We start from the raw sequence: 22,695 nt of genomic DNA on the forward strand, positions 1-22,695 counted from the left end.
AAGGCTTATTTATTTTATTAGAAAATAAAGTTTATTCAAAGAACATTAAAAGTCCAAGGACCTGCATGGGAATTGGCTTGCACAGGAGTGGGTCTCCGGCTCAGCCAGGCTGGGTGTGGGGCTCCTCTGCACGGAGTCAGGGCCCCCCCACCCAGGGAGGCCGGGGTGGGATCCCAGGATCCGGCAGGAAGGCAGGGATGAGTCAGCGAGCACCAGGACGCAGTGCAGAGCTGGGGCCAGCCGTGCTGGTCGGCCTCTGCAGGCTCAGCAGCTTACCAGGTACATCCCTGTGGGCAGGGTGCCATGAGCGGAAGGAAGGGGGGGGCGTCCCTTGCCCCTACCCTGGAATCTCCCAATCCTCTTCGAAACACCCCTGTGCTCACTATCCCCACTGCCCCATGGGCCCCAGCAACCCCTAGTGGTGGCCGGAGGATGGGGGGGGCAGTGTGGCTTCTGGCTGCCTGCCTTGGGTCCTTGCCAGGATGCCCCACAAGGGCCCTTCGATCCCTCCCACTGAGGCCCTGACTAGCCCTCCCCACCAGCACCTACCATCCTGGGTCTCCAGAGCCCAGCCCCCACCAACCTTCCCAAACACCCCAGATGCCTCCCCCACATCCCCACACCCTGGCAGAAGTAGGGGGTGGGCCTCAGGGCCCGGAAGGGTCCGGACTCCAGGGTAAGCAGCAGCAGGGGCGGGAGTACCTGTAGCAAACCTCCTCTTTACAAGTGACATGCGGTAGCCACTGCCCACCAACTCCAGGTCCACGCCGGACAGAGTGGTCCCCTCGCTGGTGAACTGGGCGGCCACAGGGCTGGGTGTGCTGGGCCCCGAGCACGGCTCCCAGCTGGCAGATAGGTGGCCAGAGCCTGGGGAGGCCTGAGGTCAGCCGTGCCCCAGCCTCAGCCCCAGTCCTGCAGTGACCTGGGCTCTCCCAAGCCCTTTGCTCTGTGTCTGTTGCCTCTATCTGCCTCTTCTGACCTCCTCGTGTGCCCCTGCACCCTTCTCCTTTGGCCCCCTCAGGGCTATGTGTAAATTGCAAAGGAGTCCTGCCTCAGGGCCTTTGTACCTGCTGGGTCTGCCCCACTTCTTTTCCCACAGCTTTGTCAAAGCCCTTTTAAGCTCTTCTCCATGTCTACTTTCTCAGCCAGCATACCCTCAACCTGAACCCACCCCTCCCCTCCCCCACCCCATGATCTCATGCACAATCATAACTCACCCCCTGCTTCAGACACATCTGGCAGCTTCCAAAGGAGCCGCTTCTCCTCCAGATTCCTGACATCAAGAAAAGCTTAGTCACGTCTCTCCTAGAGAGGACCTTGGGAGTCAAGGGTCCCAGCTCAGTCATCTCTCAGCTACATTAACCCAGCCAGGCAGGTCTTCTCCCTCACCTCAGTTTCCCCATCTGTAAGATGGGTGTGGGATATAGAGTAGCTGGCCCCCCAGGACCCCATGGCCTTACAGCTTTTTTTTAGATAATGCACTTAGTCCTTTAAGTCTGGCTTCTCGGGACACCTGGGTGGCTCATTTGGTTGAGCGGCTGCCTTTGGCTCAGGTTAGGGTCCTGAGGTCCTGGGATCAAGCCCTGCATGAAGCTCTGCTCAGCAGGGGGCTGGCTTCTCCCTCTCCCTCTCCCTCTCCCTCTTGCTCCCCCTGCTCCAGCTCTCTCTTTCTGTCAGATAAACAAATAAAATTAAAAAAAAAAGAAAGAAAGAAAAGGGACGCCTGTGTGACTCAGCCATTGAGCGCCTGCCTTTGGCTCAGGGTATGATCCTGGGGTCTGGGATCGAGTCCCACATCGGGCTCCCTATGGGGAGCCTGCTTCTCCCTCTGCCTGTGTCTCTGCCTCTCTCTCTCTGTGTGTCTCTCATGAAAGATAAGTAAAATCTTAAAAAAAAAATCTGGCTTCTTCAGGGCGCCTGGGTGGCTCAGTTGATTAAGCATCTGCCTTTGGTTTGGGTCATGATCTCTGGGTCCTGGGATTAAGCCCTGTGAGCTCAGCAGGGAGTCTGCTCCTCCCTCTGCCTCCCCCCCACCCCCATTCTCTCTCTCTTTCAAATGAATAGGTAAAGTCTTAAAAAAAAAAAAAAAAAAGTCAGGCTTCCTTAGGGCAGAGAGTGGGCAGCTGAGTTCAAATCCTGGTGTGACCCCAGATTAAGTGACTAGCCTCCCTCTGCCTCAGTTCCCCTCCATAAAGGGGGATGATGGCAGTCCACACCTCAAGGTGGTCCACACCCAGAAACCCTGAGCCAGTCCTTGTATGTAGAGCACATAGAACATGCCCGACACGCAGGAAGCTGCCGGTGTCCAATATTATTATTTTTAATAATGTCACCCCTAGCTCTAAGCAAGGTGAGCTCACACTGCATGGTCGGACCTACGGTGGACCCTATAGGTCCTTTAGATGCTCTCCTAGCATCATGGAGAGGTCTGGGAGGCTTCTAGGGTCACTGCTGGGCCTCCTTTGGCCTCCCCCACGCCCTCACCAAGTGGCGGCCGGCTGTAGGCGGATGTTGGTCACAGGCTCGCCGACAGGCAGCAGGATCTGGACATTGGTGAGTGGTGTGGGCACGGCTGTGGCACCGGGCCGGTAGCTGTACTCCACTGAGACCTGAGTGAGGGTCGCCCCGCACTGCCAGTGGGCGCTCAGCTGTAGAGGCACGGACTGGGGACCCGGGCGAGAGAACTAGGAGGAGCGAGGACAGGAGAGAGGACACAGCTTAGGCCGTCCTGTCCTGCCACGCGGTGCGCGACGCAACCACCCTGACCCTGCCTGGCACGCAGCGTGTCAGAGCTGACTCGGGGCGGCATATACCACCCCACGGACCTCTTCCTTTCTCCTCAGGCAGATTTTAGAGCCCAGTCTGTCTGATATCACGTTTCCAGCAGAGGGCAGGAGAATGCCTCGTTCTGAGACTTGTGGCCCAGTGGGCGCCTGGGCAGGGGGTCCAGGGATGGGGCCTCTTCTGATTTACACTCTGGCGCCCCCACCACCACCCCCCTGCACGAATGGGGCCCGGGCCTCCCCCCAGGCCCTCCCCAGCCACCAGCCACGGGCTCCCTCCCAGCCCACCCGGCTCCCCGCCCCATCCCATCCACGCGGCCCACCTGGTACCGCAGCAGCACGACGTTGTAGTAGGAGGCAGCGGGGTTCTGCTCTGCCTGGCGCTGCAGGGCCTCCGTCAGAGCCCCCATGTTGAGCCAGAAGTCTTTGGTCTCAGGGTCGCTCTGGGAGGGGTCGCTACAGAGACCAGGAACCATGACCCCAACCTCCGGGGGACACCTTCCCCAGGCCCTCAGCAGCTGACCTACCCCTAGGGCTTCCTGCAGGTGCACATTCCCAGGTCCACCTTGGGCCCAGTCAAGCATGTCCCCCGGGGCGGAGGGGGGGGGTAGGTGGGAGGGGTAGGTGGGTGGGTGGGTGGGAAGCGAAGAAGGAAAGAAGAGTGAGGTCCGGGAAGGAGACTGATCGGCCCAGGGCCATGCGGCAGATCCCAGGAGGCAGGGCCGGGCGTCCCAGGCACGGAGCTCCTGGCCCCCACCAGCCTCTGGGCCCCCCTGCCTCTGACCCCCGCTCCTCCTGGAGTACCTGAAGAGCAGGTCAGCGTTGGGCTGGTAGTGCTCGATGGCGGACGTGTGCACGAGGCGGAAGCTGAGGACAGGTGGGGGTGGGGTCGCGCTGAACACACGCACGATGCCAGCCGGGAAGGTCATGGTCAGTTCCCCAGATACTCGAGCCAGGCAGCTGGGGGGTGGCCGGGGGGCGGTGAGGAGACTGGGTGTGGGCTCAGGGCTCAGGGCTCCACTGGCACTTCATCCTCCCCTCTCTCCCGGCTCCACTGGAGCCCCTCAGAAGATGCCAGGCCCCAACCATGCCCAGCATCCTTACTCCCACCATTCCCTCCTCGTGTCCTTGCCTGGACAGCGATCCAGGCAGCAGGAAGAAACCACACTAGGCTGAAGGAGGCAGGGGCATCCCCTTCCCTAGCTCTCTTTTCCCCTAGGCCACCAGGAAGCTTGAAGCAAAACATTCAGCCATATAACTGTCCCCACCTTGGGTTTCAGGTCTAATACCTTCCCCTTTGTGATTTGATCTTAAGGTTTTTCCTCTGGCACTGCCCCCAGATTATTCCTGGCCCCTCAACTCACCCTTAACCCAGCCCTCCAAGGACATGGCCTCTGGCCTCATGGTCTTCATTCAGTGTGATGCCCAGAGCAGCCTCAGAGGAGGTGCTCTGAACTATGGTTACGAGGTCTAGCGCTCGTCAGACACCCTCCATGGCTCCCACTGCCCCCAGGACAGGGGCCTGGTTGCTTGGCTCAGAGTTTGAGGCCCTTCCATGGTAAATCAGGTCACGAAATACACCTGAGGACTGCCTCTCCTGGAACCCAGACCCACAGGCCCCAGAGAGTTCTGTTTATCCCCTGTCATCATTTGCACTGTCCCCTCATCACTGCGTACCTGGGGCTGTGACCTCGAAAGTAGGCATGGACATATTCTGTGAAGGCAGTGGCTACAGGCAAGGCATCCTGGGAGCCCAGGACCACGGGGCTGGGTCCCCGGGAGACTCCTGGTGGGAATGGGGACAGACAGAGTGGGCCCAGGTCCCAGGCTCCAGAACCCACCTTCTGCCAGCAGGGCCTCCAAGGCATCACTTAGCCACCCACCCAGGGCCAGAGAGGGTGGGAGTGAGGCCCAGAGAGGGGCCCACCGTACCGTGTCCCGTCTGTGATGAGAAGCTGGGCCGGTCCGAGAGGGTGCTGGTGGTGGAGGAGCCCAGTGGGGAGGGGCTCAGAGACCGGGACTGGGGAAGGAGACAGGCCAGGCTGTGACTGCCCAGGAGCAGCACCCCGATGCTGCCCACCCCCTACCAAAGGCGCCCCCCACCCCACTCCTGCCGAGCTCCCTCACCCTACCAGGTCCCCGTTGCTGCGTGTGAGGGGGCAGGACACCTTCCTGGTGCGGGCTCTCCGGGGTGGGGCCGCCAGGCCTTCTCTGGCTGCAAGGTCAGCAGGTACAGGCATCAGGTCTGGGGAGTGAGTGTGATACAGCTCTACAGCTGAGATGCTCCAGGCCTCAGGCCTCCCCAGAAAAGGCACTCGGGCCAACACTGGGAGTCGGGCTTATTTTGGGGAGACCTCCTGGGTCTGCCGACAAAGTGCCAGACAGGACGGCAGAGGCCATCTGCAACCCTGAGCCTCCCAGACACCGGTCTGATGGCCCAATAACTGAGTGAGGGCTGGGAGGCCAGGACAACACGGGGTGGGGGGATCAGCAGAGGGTTTTTATCCACCATCAGTGATTCTGTGACCATCATCCTCTCTGCGAGTGTGCAGGAGTCTCCATATCTGACCTGGGTCTGGCCCACTAAGGTCACTAATCACTGCCTAACACTCAGGGCCCTGCTCTATTCCATCTACGGACGCTTACTCGCCACCCCCTCCCCTCCACCTACACCCCAGGTGTGCTCCTCTCTACCCCAGGGCTCCTCAATGGCACTGCTGTGACACCTGCTAGATGTCCCCAGTATCCATCTCCCTAGCGGTGACAATCTACTATCAGTGGTGACACTGCCAAGTGTCCCGTGGGGGCAGAACTGGCCTGGTTGAGAACCCCAGTTCTAGAGTGAAGCTCAGACAACTCCACTTGACTAGTCTCCAAGGGTGGTCTACACTCACTCCCCTGGGGCCTCCCTTGAACCAGCTCCAAACCGGCTCTTTCTCTAATCAAGGATGGTGCCAAACACCCCTGTCGCCACTGCTGGGGACCTCATGTGGTCCCAGCCCACAGCCCTCTCTGACCCAGCCCCCCCCCACCTCTTCCTCCCAACCTGCAGCCCTGCCCCAGCTCACCCTGGGCCTTTCTGGGTGGCCTCCCCTCCTGCTTCACACAGCTGCCTGCGGGTTGCTCCAGTCTGGCCTCCCCTGAACTCAGGGTCCACTATGCACCTGACGTCTAAAGGCCCAGTCTCAGCATGCCCCCTTCCAGCCACTTCTGCCCCACGTTTCCTGGCCCTTCTGCCCCTCCTTGGAAGAGTGGCCAGCTGCCTCCAAGCCCTCCACCCTGACTCCTGTGCTCTCTCACCCCTCCCTGTACCTGCATGCCTGCTTCTCCTCACTGTTACCCCATCACCACTTCCCTGGACTCACTCACCTCCCTCGTCTCCAGTCCCCATCATCACCCCCAGGTGGACAGAGGGACCCCAGTCTGAGTCAGGTGTCATCCTTGTTCAGCTCACAGCCCTCCCCTCTGTGGTGCAGGCCTCACTAGGTGTAAAACTCACATCACTTCCAGAGACCACCAGGTGCTGCTTGGACCCATCTCCCTTCTCTCTCCCCTTTTTGCTGTCATCACTCTGTTCCAGCCTCACCAGCCTCACCCCCCAGCTGTTCCTCAGAGGGCCTAGTAGGCTACGACCCCAGGGCCTTTGCACAGGATGTGCCCTCTACTGGGAAGGCCATGCCTCCCATGTCCAAATGGCTCTTTCTTCACCTCTATCATGTTTTAGCTCAGAGGTCACCTCCTCAGGGAGGTTGCAACCTTCTGGGCCCTCATCAGGCACCTGCCACTTCCACCTCATTAAATATCCAGCTCACTGTTGTCTCTGCAAGGGGGAGGGTTCTGGGCTGTGTCCCCAGCACCCCATCCAGGCCCTGGCCACAGCAGGCGCTCGGTCTTCCCCACCCAGGGCTCTGATAACTCTGACTCCTGGACTCACCTCCTCCAGCCACAGCCTCCAGCCCCCAGGGACCCGGGGATGGGGCGAGGGGCTGTGGCGAGTCCGACGCTGGCAGGGGCCGTGTCCCCCTCGACTCGGAGGCCGGTGCCCTATAGCTAGGTGGGCTCTGCGGGGTGCCCGGGCGGGGGACCCAGGAATCCGGGGAGGGGCCGGGCGCCACGTGGGATGGCGAGTCCAGGCCGGAGTCCTCCACATTCTCGGGCGACGAGGAGGAGAAAGGTGAGGGGCTGGAGGTGAAGCCGAGGCTGCTGGAGCCTGGAGGGGGGGCGGGGGTGCCAGCTCCAGACCCCGCCCACACGGAGGCCCGGCCTTCCGCCTGCGGGCCACGCCCACTCGAAGCCGCGCCCACCCCGGCCACACCCGGCCACGCCCCTCTCGCTGCTGCTCCGCCCATCCAGCCGCAGTCCCGACACCACCGAGGCCTCAGCCTCTCGCCGGCCCCGCCCACTCAGGCTGTGGCCCCGCCTACCAGCCCATGGACCGGCCTACCTTCTCAGTGACCCACACAGGACCCTCACGGGCTCCCTCCAGCCTGGCCCACCCTCCCACCTACCCTTGCAACAGCCCCGCCCAGCCGCCTGCCAACCGAGGCTGTGCCCCAGAAGCCCCTACCCCCATCACCTGTAAAGTCTTCGTGGTCAAAGGCCGACTCCAGGGGCGGCCCAAAGAGGTTCTTGGAAAACTGCTCATCTGACTGCAGCTTCTCTGCACAGCTGTGGACGAAGTGGACAGGAAGGATAGTTTCTATCGCTTCTATGCTTCCCCCCCACCCCCAGGGCCTTTGCACAGGCTGCTCTTGGTCCTGACCTCCGACCCCCCACTTTTCCTGAGGCCACATCCTGCTCTCTTCAAGGCTCAGCTCCAAGTCCCCCTTCCCCACCCCCACTCCAGAGGACCCTCTGCCTCCTCAACTGAAGCTGCCCCCTGGTATCTTCCACCCACCACATTGCCTGCTTGAGTTTCTTTATAGCACCTGGAAGTACTGAACATTCTCTAACTTATTTGCTGTTCTTAAAATCCGTGCCACTAGAATGTGAATCTGAGAAGGAAGACCTGTCTTGGTCCTACGTCTCTGAACCCGGAATAGCACGAGTACACAAGAGGTGCTCAGTAAATGTTCATCAAATGAATAAGGAGTTCCTCAAAAACAGCATGCCCTCAACTCCCTGCCAGGCTGAGAGAAGGGGAGGAGGAGAGGAATTGGGGGTGGCCTCCACCTCCCCACTCATGTGGGCCATCTGTCCCACCCCTGTAGGACCCACCTGCTGGTTCTCGGGGCAGATCGAGGCCTCTGTGGTTTCCCAGTGGCGTCCCCTGTGAGAGATGCACCTCCCTGAGCCTTCCTCTCGCCCTGCCTGCTGTGCCCCCACCCCTACCCCCCGCCACAGAACAAGAGACTAAGGCGTGGGGCTGTCCAGCCAGCTGCCCAAGGTGTCTAGCAAGTCAGGCAAACAGGGATTTGAGCCTGAGCCAACCCGCCTCCAGGTTTTGGCTTCTTTCCCAGCCCTGCTCCTTCCTTCAGCTCTCATTTCATTCTCGTAATGACCCCATTTTATAGAAGAGACTGAGGGTCAGAGTGGGTAAGCAGCCTGCCCCAAGTCACACAGCAGAGCTGGGATTCAAACCACACTCACACGCCACGCCCAGCCTCCCCGCCACGTGCTCCTCCCCAAACCGAAGACCCTTTAACAGGCTGCTCACGTGAAGAATGACGTTTTATGGTGCCCTGTGGACAAAGTGGGTGGCATCAGGTCAGGTGCATCCCGCCAGCGCCACCAGCCCCACCCAGAACACCCCTCCTATGCCTCACCCCTGGGCCAGGAGGAAGGATGAGGCTGCCGGCTGTGGCCCTGAGTTGGGCAGCAGCTGCCTCAGGGCTGCAGGCCGGTGCCCCGGCAGGGGCAGGCTTGATGTGCACATAGAACTTTCGAGGCTCCTCATCATCGAAGTCGGAGTCACTGGAGGAAAAGCGGGAGGGCTCCGCCGCGCATGCGCCACAGTCAAGGGGCCAAGCAGATCCCAGGGTGGGGGTCTCAAAACCGCCCTCAAAACAGCCCTCAAAACCGCCCCTTCCTGCTCAGATCTTTCAATGCCCTACACGATCCCATCTCTCACCACCTGCTGCCTGGCCTGGCCACCGTGTTTTTGCTCCAAGCCTTTGCACCACGGTGCCCAGCCCTAACTCGCAAACTCATTCAGACGCTAAACCCCAACACCGGTGCCCCCTCCTCCAGGAAGCCCTCTGGGCTCTCCCTCTCTCCCTCTTGCTCAGCCCTGACCCCATGGGGCAGGTGTCTTTATTCTGCTTTGTCCACACTACAGGTTCCGGGCAGTTGGAACACAGAGAGGGTTGCTATTAGTGGAGGGAATCACTGCGGGCAGAGCTTTGTCCTTGCTGTGCCAATAGTTGCCCCCAGGGGGCGCAAGGAGGATATTATTCTGAGTCACATCAGGCCGGACAGTGAAACCTTCTTCATCCACTTCTGGACATGTCTAGGAGGACAAGCAGTGAGTCAGACTCCCCGCTACCGCACCTCCCCACTCGCCCTGCCACACCCCCTCCCACCTCTGGGCCCTGACTCAGACCTAAAAACAGCCCCAACGGCAGTAAGAGTATTCCCTGGCGCAAGCAGATTCTTGAGTGAACAGAGCATGCCTGTGCTAAGGTGGTGAGACTGGCAAATTGAAGCTAAGTGAGGACATCGGTCCCTCCCATGTGGCCCACAGGAGTCTGCAACTGAGATGAGATTGAGCCCCACCAGCTCCATGCCTGGCTTCCAGGCTTGGGGTCAAGGTGGGATTGAACCCCTCCCACTTGCGCCCCCCCCCCCACACCCCCGGTCCCTCCCATAGTACTCACCCCTGAATTGGGCTCCAGGGAATCTCTGGGGATGGAGAAAGAGATGCTCATGTCAGCCCTCCCACTTCATCTGCATGCCCCCAACACCCAACACTGGACATGGCACCCGGGGGGCAGCCCCTGGGCTGTGATATTGTCTTGAGCTAGTCCTCCAGGTGATGGGGCCGAGAGGTTTGCTTGGAGCTGGGGGTAGTGAGTCTGGAGTTAGCTGAGCACAGGGTGTTTTCAAACAGCTTGGCAGGGGAGGGACCCTAGAGCTCATTTGAAGGGCTGGCTTGAGAAGGCAGGGAAGGTAGGAGCTAGCCTCAGCAGGGAAATACTAGGGCTAGCCTTGGCAAAGGAAGAATTTTGGACTAGGTTGGACAGTGGCAATAGTGGCCCGGGATGGAGGTTCTCCTGGGCCAGCCTGGAACAGGAATTCTCCGGGGCTACCCTCAGCAGGGAACTTCTGGGAGAGGATAGCTTGGGAAGAGGGAAGAGAACCCGGGCTAGTCTGGGCCCGGGCGGGGCAGGGGGTGCTTCCTCACACAGCTGCAGGTGGCTCCCGCTCCCGCCGGCTCAATCCTGGGAGGCGAAAGGCCTTGGCTCCCCGCAAACGTTTCATTGCTGAGAACAGATGAGGGGGATGCAGCTGAGCCCTGGAGGTGCCCCCTTTCATTCAGACCCGCCTTGCTCATCCCCACCGTCCAGCCTGGGCATCCAGGCCCAGACGTACTTGCCTTCCTGCAGGGCAGCCGCACTGTATGTCTCAAAATCCAAAGGCCCTGAGATAGGAGAGAGTGAGAAACTCAGCCTGGCTGGGAGACCGGGCCTGGGAAGGGGAGCAGTACATCCTCGGACTCGCAATGGCCCCTGGATCTGAGCTCAAGGCTACTCAGGGTCCAGCGCACAAGCCGAGATGCTGGAAGAGCCCCAGAGATGCTTGTGAGTGGGATGCGCCCTGGGTTCTGTCCTGCCTTGGGATGGACCGGAGAGGGTGATGCCTGAGTTCCTTTTTCTACTTCCAGCATTTCTCACAGGCACTTGAGTGGGTCAAGGGATGGACTACGAGTCTGTGCAGTGGACCGAACCTCAAGTGCCAATATGAGGAGCTGGGACTCTCTCCCAAAGGTGATGGGAGCCATGGAGGGTACATGAGCAGGAGCATAACAGATCTGCAGCCAGTGAAGAGCAAGAGTGGGGTCCCACACCAGGAGATACAGCCTGAGCCAGGGCTGCATTATAGAGACAGGAGGGATTAAGGACAGTTGTTAGTGACTGACTTGAGGACGTAAACTGTATACCAGCATTCATTGAATGCCTATTGTATGCTCAGCACACACTTTGCCCTTTATTGGCATCAAATTACTGAATATTCATAACTTCATTAGGTGGGAGTGATTATCAACCCCACTTTACTGATGAAGAAGCTGAGGCTCAGGGATGTCAACACAGACATCCAAGGTCATACAGCAAGCAATGAAGAAAAGACCAGACCCAGATCTGACCCCAAAACTTTCGCTCTCAACTCTTTCTAGATCCCTTATCTGGACATTTTTTTCAAACTGGTCCTTTGCTCACCAATCTCCAATGGCTCCCCTGGGCCCTCAGGGTAAAGTATGAACAGCTGGGCCTGGCATTCAAGGCCTGGTATCTGGTTGTAAGATTTATCCGTAAGATGAAGCATCAAAGGGGGCCTGACTGGCTCAGTTGGACAAGCATGTGACTCTTGATCTCGGGATCATGAGTCCAAGCCCCACATTGGGTGTAGAGATGACTTAAATATACTTATAGAAAAAAAGATGGACATCAAATCCTTTTCCTGTGTGGGCTGCAGAGATAGATTTGTCATTAGCCCATTTATCTGATGAGGACACCAGGGTGCACGGAGGATCAGTCCCCTGTTCCTTCCCTGCAGAGGTGGCCCCAGAGCCCGACCCCCAGGGATGTCCCAACTCACCAGGCTTCTCCCGGCCCGTGCCCTTGCTCTCTGCAAACTTCCTCAGGAGCATCTCCACACTGACATTCTCTATGTTCTGCTTAAATTCCTCATGCACCTGGGCCGGGTGAATGAAGTGTGTGACTGGGTGCGGCCAGGGCCCCTTGCCTGGCACACTTGACTTTGCTTCCTACCGCTGGCTCCACTCACCTGCCCAATCTGCACATGGGTGTCCTCCACCGAGTGGGCATAGGAGCCGAGCAGTGCCTTCATGTGCCGCAGGTGGGTCTCCTCCATGGCTTGAAAGCGCTGAGCCAGGAAGGGAGCAGAAAATGGGGAGGTGGAGGCCACAGGGAGTGGCCAGGTGACCCAGCCTGACTGATCAGAACGTTCCAACCCCCTGGCCTCAGTGACTGGTTTGGGGAAGACCCAAATGTCTTCCCTGGGACTTTTGCTAAAACTATGGGAAAGGAGACACTTTTACACGTCAAGACAATGGTAAACATATGGGTACTGCTGGCAGCCACTTTGCTGTGCACGTGTGCACACACACACACACACACCCCTCTATATACGCCTAGGAGGGCATCTCTACATGGGAGGGAAGCCCCCGGGGAGGAAAACAGTCTCGAAAAGCAGAAAGGCAGAACTTTCTGCCAACACCATTTGAGTTCCTGGATCCAGCCATGCCTGAAGCTCTCATCACAATCACAAACTTTTAGTCCCCTGGGTCTATAAATCTTCCTTGTCAGTTTGAATGAAGGTTTCTATCATTTACAACTACCAAAGTCAGGAAAAAAAATCTGATTCCTAATCCTGGGATTCCAATCTGCTTTTTTATACATTTTGGGTAGACAGAGTCCCAGAGAGGAACAGTGTCTCATAAAAACATTACATAGCTGGTAAAGAATAGAGACTGGAGCAGAACCCAGCTCTTTCGCCACCATGAACTGTCAGTAGGCTCTTGGCTTCTAACCCTGTCTATCCTGTTCAAAACCTTATTAGTAATGATAGAAATAGGGGAGCCTGGGTGGCTCAGTCGGTTCAGCATCCGACTCTTGATTTTGGCTCAGCTCATAATCTCAGTCATGAGATCTAGCCTTGCATCGGGCTCCTCACTGAGCATGAGATTCTCTCCCTCTCAAGCAAATAAATAAGTCTTTAAATAATAATAGAAACAACAACAGTAATACCTTCTAGAGTGGTTTCTATGCACCTCGTACTAGTCTGAAAACTTCACATGTAGGGACTCATTTAATCTCCACAAAAACTCTCTGAGGCAAGTACAATCACGGTTCCTATTTTACAGGTGGGGAAACTGAGGCACAAAAAGGCTTTGGCTTTTGAAATGATAATGGCAACCACAATCACAATAGCTAAGTGGCTCTAGACTTCTATGGTTTGAAACCTGTGATTCTAAGCCTCCTGGTAGTCGACGGTTTCAGAGGTTCTGGATTTCCAACGCCCGTAGATGCCGGGCTTGGGGCTGTGTGGGTCTCCAAGGTCCCGATGCCAGGTTCTTACCAGAGCTGAGTCCAGCATCTTCTGCTCAAAGTCAGTGCGGGCTGAGTTGTACTTCTCCACCGAGCGCCTCAGGCTCTCTGCCGCCTTCTTTGTTTTCGTCTCTGCCTACAAGACATAGGGAAGGGATGGGGATGGGAGGGGACACGCAGGCCATTTCTTCCCCCAGGGGCCCACCACCCAGCAGGTAGACTCCTTGGGGCACCCAGGGTGTGATGATCACAGAAGGTTCAATGACCAACGCTCTGTGATATGTCTTCATGCTCCCATCAGGCAGCCCTGGGGCCCCTTGGCACATTCCTCGGACCTGCGAGGGCCCACGGTGGCTGGGGACCTGTGCCTGGGGACCCACCTTGTCCATCTCCTTCTGGCTGGTGCTCTCCCTCCGCAGCCGCTCCTGGTCCATGCAACGGTTCAGGTAGTTCTCTCGGGACTTGGGCAGGAGCTGGCTGACACCTGCGAGGACCTGCACAGCGTCCAGGGTGCCCACTGCTTCCTCTTTGCACTGTGGGGATGGAGAAGGGGAGTGTGGGTAGCACCTGAAGCCCCCACTGGGGTGCAGGACCTGAGCAGACCGCAGGTATGTTTGGGAAGTGAAATTCCCAGCTTCCCAAACATTCTGTGGGGTTCCTGGTCCCACAGAGTACCTTGTATGAGTATTCTATTAATATCCAAAATCTTAGACATTCAAAAAAAAAAAAAAAAAAAGGCTCCATGCCTAGCATGGAGCCCAACGCAGGGCTCAAAGTCACCACCCTGAGATCAAGACCAGAGCTGAGATCAAGAGTCAGATGTTCAACTAACTGAGCCACGAAGGCACCTGATCTGTCCCCCAGTTTAAAAAACATGATAAAACAGAAAATCTACCATCTCAGCCTTTTTTTTTAAGTAGGCTCCATGCCCAGCATCTTTAAGTGTACAGTAGTAACTACTACTCATTCCCTTTTTATACCTAAAGGGACATATATATCTTTATACCTAAAGGAATAGTGGCTTGGAGCCAATTAAACTTTATTTTTTATTTTTATTTTTTTAAATATTTTATTTATTTATCCATGAGAGACACAGAGAGAGAGAGAGAGAGAGGCAGAGACACAGGCAGAGGGAGAAGCAGGCTCCATGCAGGGAGCCCAATATGGGACTCGATCCCGGGACTCCAGGATCACGTCCTGGACTGAAGGTGGTATTAAACCCCTGAGCCACCGAGCTGCCCTAAACTTTATTTACTGGCACTGAAATCCAAGAGTCATATAATTTTCACCTGTTGTGAAATATTCTTTTGTTTCCGCCCCACCATTTAGAAATGTAAAAACCATTCTTGGCTCTCAGGTTATCCAGGGCCAGGCTAGGTTTGCTCTGTGGCCCATGGTCTGCAGACCTCTGGTCCAGAATTCTGAGCCTGAAATTTGACAATGCTCAGGTTTTGTGGGATTCTGGGTTTGATGCCGTGGAATTAACAGAATTCTCAGAGGTGCGCACAGGGGGCTGGCGGTTCAAAGGCCCCAGTAGTTCTGGGATCTTTGCAGCCCCCTGCCGCCCCCCTCCCCCAGCTGGGCAGTGCCCACCAGCACGCACCTTCTTCTGTATCTTGAGCTGCTCCTCGCCATAGCGGAGCACGTCCTTGATGAGGTCCTGCAGCTTCCGCGTCAGCTCCAGGTGGCAGAGCGCCAGCTTGTCTGAGGAGACGCGGAAGACCTCCCAGAGTGGGGCGAAGGTCCTGGAAACAGGTCACACCCAGGGTCCAGCAGGCCCAACCCCCCTGGGGGCTCCTCAGACAGCACAGCAGGTGCCTACTGTGCTCCAGGCCCTGTGAGGCAACTGCACCACGACTACAAGACAGGCCTGTGACAGATGGGGAACTAAGGCATAGGAGGCTCCACAGCTCACCCCAGGCCCCTCAGGAAATGAGCATCAGAGCTGTTATTTAAATCCAGGCCTTGAGGCCCCCCAGGGCCTCACTCCGGACTCCAGGCCCTAGCTAAAACACAAGGGCAGCCACAACTCAATTTGCTCAAAACCAAGTTCACAGGGCTTTCCCACATCAGCAGAAGCCCTCTTTGGCTCCCCTCATATCTCTTCTCCCTGCTGCCTCCCATCCATACCCTCCCCCTGAAAATTTTTGCCCCAGGGCATCTCCAGGAAATTTTACTAGTGCCACTGGGGACCACATCACCTGTGGCCCCACCCCTCCCCCCATCCCACCTCCAGTCTCATCTCCTCCTCACTCGGCCCTGCAGCCATGCCAGCTTCTTTGCACCTTGAACATTCAGAATCCATTGTTGCCTCAGGGCCTTTGCACTGGCTGAGCTGCCTGCCGGGGTCTCTGACCCAGATACCCCTGTAGTTGGCTCGGTCTCATCATTGCCCACGCCAGAGGAAGCACCTGACTTTTCTCGAGCTTTTCACCCCAGGAAAGGACTTTTGTTCATGTTTGCAGTTAACATCTGTCCTGCCCCACACCCCACAGGTATGTGGCACGAACATGGCATGAAGGTGACTGAGGACTTATCGCTGCTGGGTGTCCAGTACCTAGAGTGGTGCCCGCACACAGCAGGTACTTGGTAAACATGTGTTCGATAAATGAATGAGGTAGTATGTGAATGAGTGAATTACATTCCTTTGTCCAATTAGCCCCTTAAGTGGGGGAGGGTTGACTCCCTAGTCTACATATCATTTGTGTGAAGAGACGTCCACCCAAGAGTAGGCTCTGGATACCCCAGAACCCCGCAGCCTCGGTGACCCCTGCCCCAGCACCAGCCCCAGCCCACTCACCCCACGGGGGTCCCATTGCTGGCCAGCTTGGAAAGTTTCGCCATAGCCTTTGAGTAGGTCTCCTCGATGGTGGCCCTGAGTAGAACAGAGAAAAGATGTGAAAGGTTCTGGGCACCCTTGGGAGACGCTCCATTCCCCTGGGCCTCTGCCCCATGGAGGCATTTTGTAATAGCAGCACCCACAGGGCGCCGCAGACAATCGTGGATGGATCCAGGAACTGAAGGCCCTCAAAGTAAAGCGTGGCCCCCGTCCTGTACAGCTTGGACAGGTCTGGCTATCCAGCCACAGAGAGAAAAACCTGGTTATCACCTTTTGAACTCTGCTCGGATTTTTTTTTTTTTTTTTAATTTATGATAGTCACAGAGAGAGAGAGAGAGGCAGAGACACAGGCAGAGGGAGAAGCAGGCTCCATGCACTGGGAGCCCGACGTGGGACTTAATCCCGGGTGTCCAGGATCACGCCCTGGGCCAAAGGCAGGCGCCAAACCGCTGCGCCACCCAGGGATCCCCCCTCTGCTCGGATTTAACGGGCGTCCACCTAGTGAGCGGCCGGGGAGCAGAAGGCTGCCTTGCAATTTGAATTTATTCTGTTTTCTGGGATACGGACGTGGGAGCATTTACACGCCGAAATGTAGATTTACTCCATCATACATGTGTTTTATCATACTCAGGGCATGAGGTTGAGTTTTCAAAATTCCCCCTGTAAGTAGGTCATATCATCGTCTCTTTGGGAGGAGGCGTCAGAAGCCTTGGAATGGTTGACGGGCGGACGTGGGGCTGCGGTGCGGAGAACCGCTTGTTAGGAGGGTCCCCCAGGTGGGGCAGGTGAGGCGTGGCCGAGGCGGGATGGGCGGGGCCAGGGCGGGGCCACGAGTAGCGGAGGCGGCGGGGGGAGGGGCTGTGGGGCGTGGCCCGGGGTGGGCGGGGCGTGGGGACCTCACCTCTCCCGGATGAAGTCAGCCAGCTCCTTGGTGGAGATGGGCCCCTGCTTCACGCTGTGGTACAGGACCTCGAAGCCATGGTTCTTCTCACCCTGCAGGGGACGGACGGGGGTGGAGACTGAGTAAAAGGGTGGAGGAGACGTCATGGTCGCCTAGCAACGGGGGCGTGGCCAGAGCAGCCAACCACAGAAGCCAACCCCTTGGTGGCAGGGATTGCTTCCGGCCTGAGCCTGTTGCCTAATGACCCCTTGGTCACAAGGATTGGCTCATGGGCCTTAAGTTGGCCCAACCAGAGAGAAGCTGGAGGTTTTGTCCCATGGCTGACGGAGAGATGCTCTCTTAAGCGGGTTGCCTCTGTCTCTTTGTGTCTCCATCTTTTTAGGTGTCTCTCTGCCTCTGTTTCAGTCAATCTTCCCCTGTTTTTCTGTCTGTGCCTCTCTTTTTTTTTTTTTTTTTAATTTTATTTATTTATGATAGGCGCACAGTGAGAGAGAGAGAGGCAGAGACACAGGCAGAGGGAGAAGCAGGCTCCATGCACCGGGAGCCCGACGTGGGATTCGATCCCGGGTCTCCAGGATCGCGCCCTGGGCCAAAGGCAGGCGCTAAACCGTTGCGCCACCCAGGGATCCCTGTGCCTCTCTTTAAATGTGGAGTTATGTGGGCCTAGGAGATACTGGGATCCAGGTGGAAACCATGAAATTTGTAAAGAAGTCTGAGTAAGAACTATGTTGAGTCGAGTTACTGGATCAAGCCAAGCTTGAAAGCCATATTTCCTCACAGCGTTTCACTTTTGTGAGCCAATATAACCCCTGTTGGTTAAGTCACTGTTTTCTGTTTCCCTTCCACACCAAGACTCCCTTTCTGAGATGCCCAGAGCATAGTCTGGGTCTGACGCTTCTCTCAGGACCCAGCAATGTCCAGTACAGGGTGGAGCAAAAAAAGGGCATTTGCCTTTGTTGAATAAATGAACAGATGAGTTATTCTGCTGTCATCTGGGGCTGGTGGGAACAGTGCCTCTACCTGGGTGCCTTGCACAGCACCTCTTTCCTCCCAGTTCTGGGGTCACCATGGTGGGGGACGCAAGTGCTGTGCTGTGTGATCTGGGCAAGTCACTGTCCCTCTCTGAACTTTTAGTGGCTCCTTGTTAAGATGGGACAGGGGAGTCATCCACCTCTCCTATGAGGGCGAAGCAAATGCCAAGGTGATCCACACCAGGGTCCCCCAAATCCCCAAAGGCAACCCCAGTTTTTGCGAATTCATGGCATTAGTTAACATTTTGTGCTAAGTTTGCTCATTTCTTCTCCAAATACATTGACTTAAAGAGGGAACTTTTACCATTATTCCAGTTAGAAGCCCTGGCCCCCAGACCACAATGAAAGGAATAGGAAAAAATAAGGCAGCAACTGTTTTTCTGCCAGCCAGATCTGTGACATGTGAAGGGCATCATGTCTGAACAGTGAGTTGTTCATCAAAAAAGGGAGATGAGCTGGGGTCTGAGGACCTGGAGACAATTTAGTGCCGAACAGGCCCTTGTAAGCGAGACCAAAAGAAGAAGCCTGTGGAGAAATCCGGTGATATTTAACTCCCAACACACATCCCTGGAGTGATCCCTTTGGCAGCAGGTCCTCCGTTAACAGTGGTTTCCTCTACCTTCTTCCAACCTGCGGAGTTTACCTTCCCGCTTACCTGAAACCAGAAGGCTGAAGCCAGAAGTCACAACCTGATAATCCCTCTTGCTGCATAAATGGAGAAACTGAGGCCAAACCTGGGGCAGACACAGCACAGCCTCAAGCTCAAATCTCCCCAACAGGCACTCCTCATTCTAGCATCATTGACAGCTCCCTATTTCCTACCAGCGGCTAAGGTACAAAGCCCTTAGCTCGGAATTGTCTTTCCAATCTCATCTCCCAGCATCCTCTTGGCCTCACCGGCAAAATGGCAAGCAGTGCAAAGACATGCTGTGCCTTCCTACCACTGCACCTTTGCCTGGGCTGTTCTGCAACCCAGCTCATCGGGCTGCATCTCTTTCCACCCATCCAAATCCTTCCACATCTCAAGGATCATTTGCAGGCCCACCTCCCTCAGGAATTTTCTCAGACCCTCACTTCCCAGAATGTTCAATATTGCTCCCTCCTACTTCCCAGGAATATGTCTCAGGGCCTCCTTTTATGCACTGGGTCACTCTGAGCTGGTGACTTTACCTCTCGGCCTCAGTCTCCTCATCTGACAAATGGGGACAATGACAGCAGCCACCTCCCAGGGTCTTGGTGAGATGAGGCTGGGACAGTGCTGAACACAGGGCTTCCTGCACTGTGGTGAGGGCTCAGCAAACAGGCCCAGTGGCCCCCGCCTGCCCCACCCAGGGGATCCTCGGGTAAGGCTGCACCAGGCACTGCCGCCCAGGCCAGCATCTGGGGCTGACTTGGAGCCAACCCCTGGCCTGTTTCCCAGACCTGGCAAGGCCCCCAGTGGTATCTGCCTCTCTCAGGCTGTGCTGGCAGCGAGGGTCCCCGGAGGGCTGTCTTGGGCCTGTATCTCTTATCAGAACCTCTGGACTCCAGTCTCGTCCCTATGTCAACCTCAGAGGGATCTTTCTAACACAGCTTGATCATATCTCTCCCCTGCTCACGCTTCCCCCATGACTCCCCAGTGCCCTCTATGCATCCAGGCTGCCTTGGCCCAGTGGGACTGAGGCATCCGTATCTGGCTTGATCTCCCCTAACTGGAGCCTCCTTCAGGCCAGCCAGGGCACCAGCGCCACCCAGCAAAAAGCCACCAATACAAGCAATTGATTAGAAGAAACAGTGATAGACATCCCTGAGACCTGAGGAGGCAGGAGTTTCATCCCCTTTCCCAGATGGGATGGGAAAACTGAGGCCAAGTGACAGAAAGTCACTTGCCCAAGGGCTCCTAGCAGAGCCCAAATCAAATCCTCATCCAGTCTCTACCAGGCTATCTTGGGTGGGGAGTGCATTGGGGGTGGCTTCTATTTTCCCTCTGCTGATCTGAATTTTCTGCAGTAAGCTTGCATGCCTCCTGCAATTAAAAAGCATTTGAAATAAATGTAGGTGCCTCATACCATTAAACAGAATTTAAAATAAATGTAGGTGCCGCTGTCAGGGTTCCAAAATGTGGGCAACAATTGATCATCAAACAGGCAATCCCCTTACAAAGAGGCCCCAAAGGGGGCTCGGAGAGGAGTGGGCCCCTTGCTGGGGTCACACGCGGGTGAGAAAGTGGAGGTCAGGTCCCATCTCCCTTCTGCTCTCTCCCCCCACCCCTCTCCGCAGGTGGCAAGGGGGGTGAGGCCCCTTTAAGAAAGCAAGTGGCAGTAAGAGGAGCCCCAGCTGGGGAGGGAGCAGGCCTGTTGCCAGGGGCAACCAGTTGCCTAGCAACAAGCTTCCTTTCCAGGAGCTCAGGGCCCTACTGGGGAAGGGGCTTTCAGCCCTGGTCCTCCCTAGACTCTTCTGTTCACACATCCTCTGTGGCTCCTCATTAGGCCGGCCCTGTAAGTGTGTCCCTGTGCCCTCAACTAGTCACCTGTGTCCCACTTCTGGGCTTCTGCTCAGGCTGTTCCCCCTGCCTGGAACATCTTTCTGACCTCTTGGAAAATCTCACCCCTCAAAGCCCACAGCAAACATGGCTCAGTGTCCTGGCCCCTCCTCTGGTTGCCCCCCAGGCTGGGCCCAGCCCTGACCCTGCAGGGCTGAAGGTTTCTGGCTGGCTCTCTGTCTCCCAGAGTGCAAGCTCCTCGGGGTCAGAGCCAGGACGAAGCCTTCAGAGGAGCCTTAGCACCTTCCACAGTCGGTTGGGTGTGGAGTGGTGGTGGTGGGGAGGGAGGGAGGGAATGAAGGGAGGAATGAAAACAAGTGTGTCTCGCTCAGCTCCCTGGAGTCATAGTATGAGGTCCCCAGCCCAGAAGGCAGAAGAGTGAGGGGGCCACTCCCTAGTGGCCCAAGTCAAGAAACCCCCCAAATCTCCAGAATGGGAAAGACGTGGAAATTCCCTGGCTGAAATGACCCTGGATCCTGGAATTTTGGCCTGGCCCTGGGTTCGAGCCCTGATGCTACATTTGCTCACCAGGCAGCTTGAAAAGAGAATCCTACTCTGGGCCTCAGTTTCTCCATTGTTCAAGCTATGACTTGCCCAAGTCATAGCTCCAGGGTCACAAGGCCCGTGAGGTCAGAGGATATAGACACAAACCCAGCCTGACTCCTTCCACTTTACCTTCTATACCTTGCTGACCCTCCACTTGTCCAAGGCTCTGCCTATAAGCTGTCAAGTCCCCCCATCTCCATAAAAGCCCTTCCAGGGGCCCCCATCAAAATAAAAGTGGGTCTTACCCAAAAATGCTCTCCAAAATATGACATCCTGATGCCCTCTGTGGAGACCCCTGCAGGCTCCTGTTTAGTGCCTGTCCAAAGAGAAAAGCAAATTTGAGCTGCAAAGCCATGGCCAGCTTGGACCTGAAGAGGGGAAATTCCAATTGTCCTCCCCGTGGAGGAGGAAGAGAGATGATAGAGGAGGAACCAAAAGCCCCAGGCTGGGAGCATGCCGGGGCCCCTGAGATGATTCATCCTTAGGCCTGGCCCCTAAGCAACCTCCATTCTAGGGGGACAGATATGGATCTAGATGCCCCAGGTCCTGTGGGATCAGAGCTGGGCTGGATAGAGGGATAGGGGCCCAGTCTAGAGGGAGCCTACTCTAGAGGAAGGGGAATGGGAGTTGGGGTTTTTTAATACAAATAGGAGTTCACTGGGAGGGGGGCAGCAGAGTACTGGATGAGCCCCAGCCTAAGCAGAAAATCTCAGGGCCATTTCACAGATGGGAAAACTGAGGCCTCCCTATAGAAGAGAAGCCACTTGCCAAGGTCACAGAGCCAGGAAATGACAGTAGGTTCACACCCTGGGCCAACTGATCAAGACCTGAGCACTCAGCACCACGCTGGGCAGCTCCTATGGGAAAGAGTCTGCTGAGAAATGGACACTGGGACTATGATCAGCCACAAGGGGGTCGGGGTCCCTCCAGTGTCCCCAAGGATCCCTTGGGGTCTCCTAAATCCCTCTACAATGGTCCCCATCTTATGCACACTCCTGGGCTAGACAATGCACCCCTCACCATGATGACCCAGCTGATAGTGGAGCCCCTATGGGTCCTAACCCTGACTCCCAGAAGCCAGTGTCTGAGTCACTATGCAGCTCTGTGCCTCAGTTTTCCCATCTGCAAAACAAGAGGGGATGCCTCGAAGGGGTCTTGCTGGGGAAATCCAGGCCTCCCTGAAGAGGGGGCTGGGCCAAGCCGCCTGGCGAGGGAGGGACACTTGGTGTCCTTGGCACGTTCTGGACTTTGGGCTTGTCACAGGAGCCCGCAGGCCTCATCCATAATTCATGACCCCTCGGGGAGCTCGGCAGCAGCTGGGAGCCCAGGAGGCACAGTGGCAGCAGGGACAGGGCTGGTGACCACAAATGGGCAAGCTCCTCGGGCTTCACAAGGAAAGGACCAAGCAAGGACCTCAGAGGAGGCTGCCTTCACCGAGACTCAGTTTATCTAATCTTGAAAGTGAGTTTAACTGGAACCATTACCCAGGTTCCTTGACTTCTATGAGTTACCCAGCAGCCACCATGTGCCCACATGGCAAAGACAATGCCAGGGTCCATGAGATAATCCAGTCCTGAGACTGGTCCCTGAGAAGTCCCCAGCTGAGGGGTAGAGAGCTGGGCGCAGACACACCGGTCCTGCAGGCTCAGGGCTGGGCCAAATGGAAGAAGGGGCTGTGGGAACCTGGACCGAAGGAGGGGGCCATGGGAGTTGGGGTGCTGAAGCATGAATAAGAGTTCACCAGACAAAAAATTATTCAATTTCACAAATATTCCCAATGACCCCCCCTGTGCTGGGTGATGCAGGGGCCCCTGAGAAAACCGTCACTGGCACTGTCCCTGAGGAAAC

The 22,695-nt window shown here is 56.6% G+C and overlaps 1 protein-coding gene and 1 long non-coding RNA gene across 7 annotated transcripts in view; one reads left to right on the forward strand and one right to left on the reverse strand.

The window, feature by feature from the left end:
- Window positions 1-22,695, reverse strand: part of FCHO1 (FCH and mu domain containing endocytic adaptor 1) — a 26,873-nt gene continuing 4,178 nt past the window's right edge. For 2 of the 6 annotated variants that reach the window (XM_072786791.1, XM_072786792.1), the window contains exons 2-27: window positions 21,093-21,163; window positions 16,750-16,841; window positions 15,810-15,884; window positions 14,613-14,754; window positions 13,390-13,542; window positions 13,041-13,145; window positions 11,727-11,825; window positions 11,538-11,634; window positions 10,318-10,362; window positions 10,126-10,204; window positions 9,599-9,623; window positions 9,174-9,231; window positions 8,549-8,727; window positions 8,440-8,464; window positions 8,001-8,052; window positions 7,360-7,451; window positions 6,718-6,993; window positions 4,916-5,028; window positions 4,716-4,803; window positions 4,461-4,569; window positions 3,588-3,743; window positions 3,107-3,239; window positions 2,485-2,684; window positions 1,218-1,273; window positions 703-867; window positions 1-287 (exon numbers count right to left, since the gene is read on the reverse strand). In XM_072786791.1, coding sequence (XP_072642892.1) covers window positions 265-287; window positions 703-867; window positions 1,218-1,273; window positions 2,485-2,684; window positions 3,107-3,239; window positions 3,588-3,743; window positions 4,461-4,569; window positions 4,716-4,803; window positions 4,916-5,028; window positions 6,718-6,993; window positions 7,360-7,451; window positions 8,001-8,052; window positions 8,440-8,464; window positions 8,549-8,727; window positions 9,174-9,231; window positions 9,599-9,623; window positions 10,126-10,204; window positions 10,318-10,362; window positions 11,538-11,634; window positions 11,727-11,825; window positions 13,041-13,145; window positions 13,390-13,542; window positions 14,613-14,754; window positions 15,810-15,884; window positions 16,750-16,841; window positions 21,093-21,119 — 2,664 coding nt within the window. In that variant the 5' untranslated portion in view covers window positions 21,120-21,163 and the 3' untranslated portion in view covers window positions 1-264. Of the gene's footprint in view, window positions 288-702; window positions 868-1,217; window positions 1,274-2,484; window positions 2,685-3,106; window positions 3,240-3,587; window positions 3,744-4,460; window positions 4,570-4,715; window positions 4,804-4,915; window positions 5,029-6,717; window positions 6,994-7,359; window positions 7,452-8,000; window positions 8,053-8,439; window positions 8,465-8,548; window positions 8,728-9,173; window positions 9,232-9,598; window positions 9,624-10,125; window positions 10,205-10,317; window positions 10,363-11,537; window positions 11,635-11,726; window positions 11,826-13,040; window positions 13,146-13,389; window positions 13,543-14,612; window positions 14,755-15,809; window positions 15,885-16,749; window positions 16,842-18,435; window positions 18,515-21,092; window positions 21,164-22,695 lie in introns of all 6 variants that reach the window. The other 4 variants (XM_072786794.1, XM_072786793.1, XM_072786796.1 and 1 more) reach the window with 4 other exon arrangements.
- Window positions 20,142-22,695, forward strand: part of LOC140610565 (uncharacterized) — a 9,467-nt gene continuing 6,913 nt past the window's right edge. The window contains exon 1 of the long non-coding RNA XR_012012167.1: window positions 20,142-20,257. This is a non-coding gene — a long non-coding RNA (uncharacterized lncRNA). The remainder of the gene's footprint in view (window positions 20,258-22,695) is intronic.

Source organism: Canis lupus, chromosome 19 (genome assembly GCF_048164855.1).
Source record: "Canis lupus baileyi chromosome 19, mCanLup2.hap1, whole genome shotgun sequence".
NCBI lineage: Eukaryota > Metazoa > Chordata > Mammalia > Carnivora > Canidae > Canis > Canis lupus.